The sequence below is a fragment of the Salpingoeca rosetta genome, assembly GCF_000188695.1.
Source record: "Salpingoeca rosetta unplaced genomic scaffold supercont1.29, whole genome shotgun sequence".
Classification (NCBI taxonomy): Eukaryota; class Choanoflagellata; order Craspedida; family Salpingoecidae; genus Salpingoeca; species Salpingoeca rosetta.
The window spans coordinates 561,731-566,730 of NW_004754905.1; the positions used below are offsets into that span (position 1 = coordinate 561,731).

A 5,000-nucleotide genomic window follows, 5' to 3' on the forward strand; every position below is an offset into this window, starting at 1 on the left:
TTCTTTCTAGCTGTAATTCTTTCAACGCTGTGCCTATTCAATAGATTGTAGATCATCTGCTAGCTCCCCAACCGTCGTATCTTCCTATTTTCTATGGGTTCACTGTCTATGGTAAAAATGCTTTTTATTTTTTTGCTCTCAGTCACTTCTTTCTCGTTCTATTTACAGGCCACCTTCATATTCCGCCCTTGACCTCCCGAAGCTTGCTTGAAGAAGGTGGCTTTTTCATACAGTTGTCATTTACACACTCACACACACACCCACACACACACACACACACACACACACACCCACACACACACACACACACCCACACTTACACACGCACACGTCACCTGTGCGTCGCCAGCGAGGGCAGCTGCGCGCATGCGTGTGGCAGCATCAGTGTTCTCCGGAGCGCCGACAACGGCAGCGGTGGCAGCGGCGGTGTTGGTGCTGTCCTCCATGGCAGTGAAGCACGTGGCAATGTGGCGAAGCGTCAACAGCACTTGCGCAGCCTGAGGAGGAGGGGGGTGGAGTGTTGGCAGCAGATGATGATTGCCCGAGGTGAGTGACGAAGGCGTGGCAGTCGTCTGGTAGAAGCAGACTTGTTGTTTGTGTGACACGCACACACACTCACACACTCACACACTCACACACACACTCACACACACACACACACATGCACACACTCACGCAATACAAGCACATCACACCATGGCCACCTCTTCCGCCACCATGCCATGAGCGCCACCGCACCTGTGCTGGGTGCTCACGGGCAAAGCGGGTCCAGTCTGTATCGGCGGTCGTCTGTGCCACAAGTGCCGACGGCGGGAGACCAAACTCGCGCGGGGACGCCTAACGTGATTGCATTCGCAGTTGGGTGTTTGGTGGAGAATGTGAGGGAGATGGGCAGGAAAATGTGCGGGATGCGGTGGAAATGTGGATACAGAAAAACAACGCAAGAGCAGTGTGGCTACAACTGCAACACAGACAGACACACACACACAGACACAGACACAGACACAGACACAGACACAGACACAGACACACACACACACACACACACACACAAACAAACGACAAGAGGCGCGTACGTGTGCAGGTGCGTTGAGGGCAGCGCAGAGCGCGGGGATGCGGGCGATGGAGGGGTGGGCGGCAACGGCGGAAGACAGGGCAGACCGCGACGACGACAGCGCCTGATGGTGAAGGCGATGGTGATGGAGGGTGAAACAGTGGTGAAGGAGGAGGAGGGGGGATGGGAAAGGGGCGACAGCGCATGACGCATGTCAAACAGCTTCACTTTGGTACAAACCTACTCAAATACAAACGCACACACACACACCACACACCCACACCCACACCCACACACACACACCCACGCACACACACACACACACACACACACACACACACACAAGCGCACCTGCGAGACGGAAGTGATTGGGAGGAAGCTCGTGTCGCCATCGGCCGCGGCAACGAGGGCGGCGGCAAACGTAGCGGCAGACTGGCGGTCGGCGTGCACGCGGGCAGCGTTGATGTCCGCCACGGCCTTCTTGACATCAACGTGAACCGAAGCCGTCTGCAGCGTGTGACATTCGTTTGTATGCGTGTGTGTGTGTGTGTGTGTGTGTGTGTGTGTGTGTGTGTGTGTGTGATGTCACAGGTGAGCACTGCCAAGAGCAAGAACCTCAAATTGCCATCCCTATCACCACGTTCGCATTCATCATCACCAGCACACCCATCGTCACGTTCATCATCATCACCGCCACATCCCTCCCATACGTACAAGGGCGGTGTCAAACTCTGCGAGGAGCGTCGAGAGGCCGCTGCTCTGCGACCACGCCCCGCTCACAGCGCTGGCGGCAGACATGGCATTCTGGTGGCCCGCAGGCGGTTTCGGGTATGGTGCAGAGGGACAGGAGGCAGTATGGTGAATGGTGGTAATCAAGTAGCGGGGTTGGGGGTTGGGCTGAGGTGCATGCTCGCACATACACGCACGCACACACACACACACACACACACACACACACACACACACACACACACGCACCCCCCCCCCACACACACACACACAGACACAGATGCACGCACACGCACACAGGTGCACGCACCATGGCGTTGAAGGCCGGCTGCATGGCGACGGCGGTCATGAGCGAGACAACAGAGGCGTCCCTGCCCTTGCCTGAGGCAACGCTGTTCACAGCGCCGCCAAGCGTCTCCTCTGCGAGCAGCAACCCGTCCGCGAGGTTCGATGCGCCCTTCACGCTACCTTTTGTGGTGTCATTCACGTTGCGGCCACCCTTGATTTGAACTGCGGCCGTCTGCTGCAGGCGGGACGCCGGGGACGACGCAATCGCGGCAGTGGCACTCGTGTTGCGCAGCCGAACCTGTGTATTGGTGGGGTTGTTGTTGTTGTTGTTGTTGTTGTTGTTGTTGTTGTTGTTGTTGTTGTTGTTGTTGTTGTTGTTGTTGTTGTTGTTGTTGTTGTTGTTGTTGTTGTTGTTGTTGTTGTTGTTGTTGTTGTTGTTGTTGTTGTTGTTGTTGTTGGGCGAATTAGAGGGAGGCAGGGGTGGCCAGTAATACTTGGGGGTAAAAGTGACAGCAGCAAGAAGGAAACAATACGAATCGGTGTGCAACTGACATTGATCCATACACGCACGCACGCACACACACACACACACACACAGAGCTATGCAGCGTGTCAATGCACCTGGGCGAGCTTGTTGATGAGGTCCTTTGCCTTGTGATTCTGGTCGACGTACAGCGCCACCGCATCAACGAGATTGGCAATGTCCTGCAGCCGGTGGTGATGGTGATGATGGTGACAGTGGTGCAATAAGGCGAGCAGGTGAGGATGAGGCAACCAAGCGATTGGATATATCAAGCATTGCACACACACAGACACACACAGACACACAGACACACACACACACAGACGCAGACACAAGCACAGACACGCAGACAGACAGACGCAGACACAGGCACAGACACGCAGACAGACAGACAGACACACACACATACACACACATAGCGTCGCCAGCCCCTCACCATGCCAAAGTGCTGGGCGAGGCGGTGGCGGCGGTCTGGGAGAGCGGTGGCGGCACCACCGGCAGCCCGCGCCCCGTACAGCGCATGCAACACCTGCCCGCACGGCGCAGTCGTGTCGGCGTGGTGGCGTGGGGGTGAGACCATGGGGTCACAATACATCCAACACAACACAGAGGCAAAAAAAAAAAAAAAAAAAAGGCAAACAAATAATCTGAGTCACGCCTCACAAAGTGCACACGATCGCATCTCCATTCTCGTTACATCTTCCACATTCTCCCGTCTCCCTCCTTTCCCCGCCCCTTCCACGTCAGCCGCTGCGTACAGTGAGACGGCGGACGGCAGCTGTTGCGTCGCGCATAGCGAGCGACGGGTTGAGTGCCGTGGCCGCGGTCAGGAACCGCACAGCCTCGCTTGTTCGCTGTGTTAAAGTACCCAGGGATGGATGGATGGATGGGTGGGTGGTGAGATGGCGAAGGGTATTAGAGGAATAGCAAAAACCTTCGCATGCCCAGCACACACACACACACACATACACACACCCTTCCCCCTTCCCGGCCTGACCTTGAGTGTGGCGGTCATGTGGTCAATCTCGACTTGCATCAGCGTCTCCTCCGGGTCATCCTTCCCCTTGGCGTACAGCAGTGCATTGCGCAACAGTAGCGCGTCAACATCAACGTCGCCGTCAGCGTAGTGCTCCGTGGCAACGGCGCCCGCAACGCTCGCGGCGCCAACGGTGCCGCTGCCCGTGCTTGCAGGCACGGCCGTGGTGAAGCGCAGCCCGCGCGTGGCCATCATGTACTTGTGGTCGGCGTCCCTGCGAGCGGCGTCGGACGTGTGGCCCTGCTGCATCAGGAACGATGCCATGGCCTCCTCCCGCGCAAGCTGATCCACCGTGTCAACGCCATCGCCACTCACATCATCACCAGCAGGGGCAGCACCTGTGGTGTCGTCGCCGCCGGTCGCGTCCATGCCTGCAAGCTTCCACACGACGCGCATGGGCGTAAAGGGGTCGACATTGCGCAATGCGGTGTAGAGCCTGTCGGCAAGCTGCTTGGCCTTGGTTGCATCAGGGGTGAGGTCGCCGCGTGCGCGCATGCGCTGCAGTGCAACCTCGACAACGGAGAGCCGGTACACGTGGTTGACAAACGCCTGCCGCTGCTCGTGGAGTGGGGTGGATGCAAAGGGGTCGAGCGTGCCACGCCAGCGGGGCGCCAGGGCGTGCAGCTTCCGCAGAAACAGCTGGTGCAGTGCCCGGGACTCGGAGAAGAGTTCAAACTCGGCAGACATGTCACCAGCACCAGCACCAGCACCAGCACCATTGCCATCATCAGTACTGTCATCACCATCACCATCACCATCACCATCCGCGCGTGTCGTGACGCCATCTACAATGGCAGCGAGGGCGGTGGCGCGGTCGCCGTTGACAAACGCGTCCACGTTGAACCGCATCCCCGTCAGCGCCTCAAACGACGTGTCAAACTCTTTGCCGGGCACCGGGGGTGGTGCACCGACAACCTGCGATGGGCGAACAAAGTCGAGCAGCGTGTACCCGGCGTCATACAGCACGTTGTCGTTGGCCGTGTCCATGCGCGCGCCCGTTTTCGCCTCCAGATGGCTGTAGACAGACGGGTGCATGCGGCCACGCCCCATGCCTTGAAGGTGGTCGTGCAGAAGCGGTGTTTCCCAAAGGTCCACAACAGCGCGTGCGCTGGCCTTGAGACCCTGCAGTGCACCCTCAACCAGCAGCTGGCGCTCCGTTAACGAGAGGGCGCCCTGGTCTGATGTGATGGTCGGGTTGGCGAGGAAGTGACGCAGCAGCACAGACGCATGCACGCCATCCTCGGCCTGTGCAGCGACAGCGAAACAAATATGGGAGTGGGGGAGGGGAGGAAGAGGTTGGAGATGGATGACGTGGGTGGGTTTGGGGATGAGGTCAAGGGCGTGACAGATTCTCGCAAGGAAGGGGTACT

At 58.2% G+C, this 5,000-nt stretch overlaps 1 protein-coding gene across 1 annotated transcript in view; it reads right to left on the reverse strand.

Moving 5' to 3' along the window:
- The window catches only part of PTSG_09215 (uncharacterized protein), an 11,266-nt gene that overhangs the window by 4,963 nt on the left and 1,303 nt on the right, over nt 1–5,000 (reverse strand). The window contains exons 5-14 of the mRNA XM_004989409.1: nt 3,592–4,875; nt 3,353–3,448; nt 3,031–3,123; nt 2,693–2,776; nt 2,094–2,369; nt 1,769–1,858; nt 1,406–1,561; nt 1,077–1,178; nt 739–837; nt 336–497 (exon numbers count right to left, since the gene is read on the reverse strand). Coding sequence (XP_004989466.1) covers nt 336–497; nt 739–837; nt 1,077–1,178; nt 1,406–1,561; nt 1,769–1,858; nt 2,094–2,369; nt 2,693–2,776; nt 3,031–3,123; nt 3,353–3,448; nt 3,592–4,875 — 2,442 coding nt within the window. The remainder of the gene's footprint in view (nt 1–335; nt 498–738; nt 838–1,076; nt 1,179–1,405; nt 1,562–1,768; nt 1,859–2,093; nt 2,370–2,692; nt 2,777–3,030; nt 3,124–3,352; nt 3,449–3,591; nt 4,876–5,000) is intronic.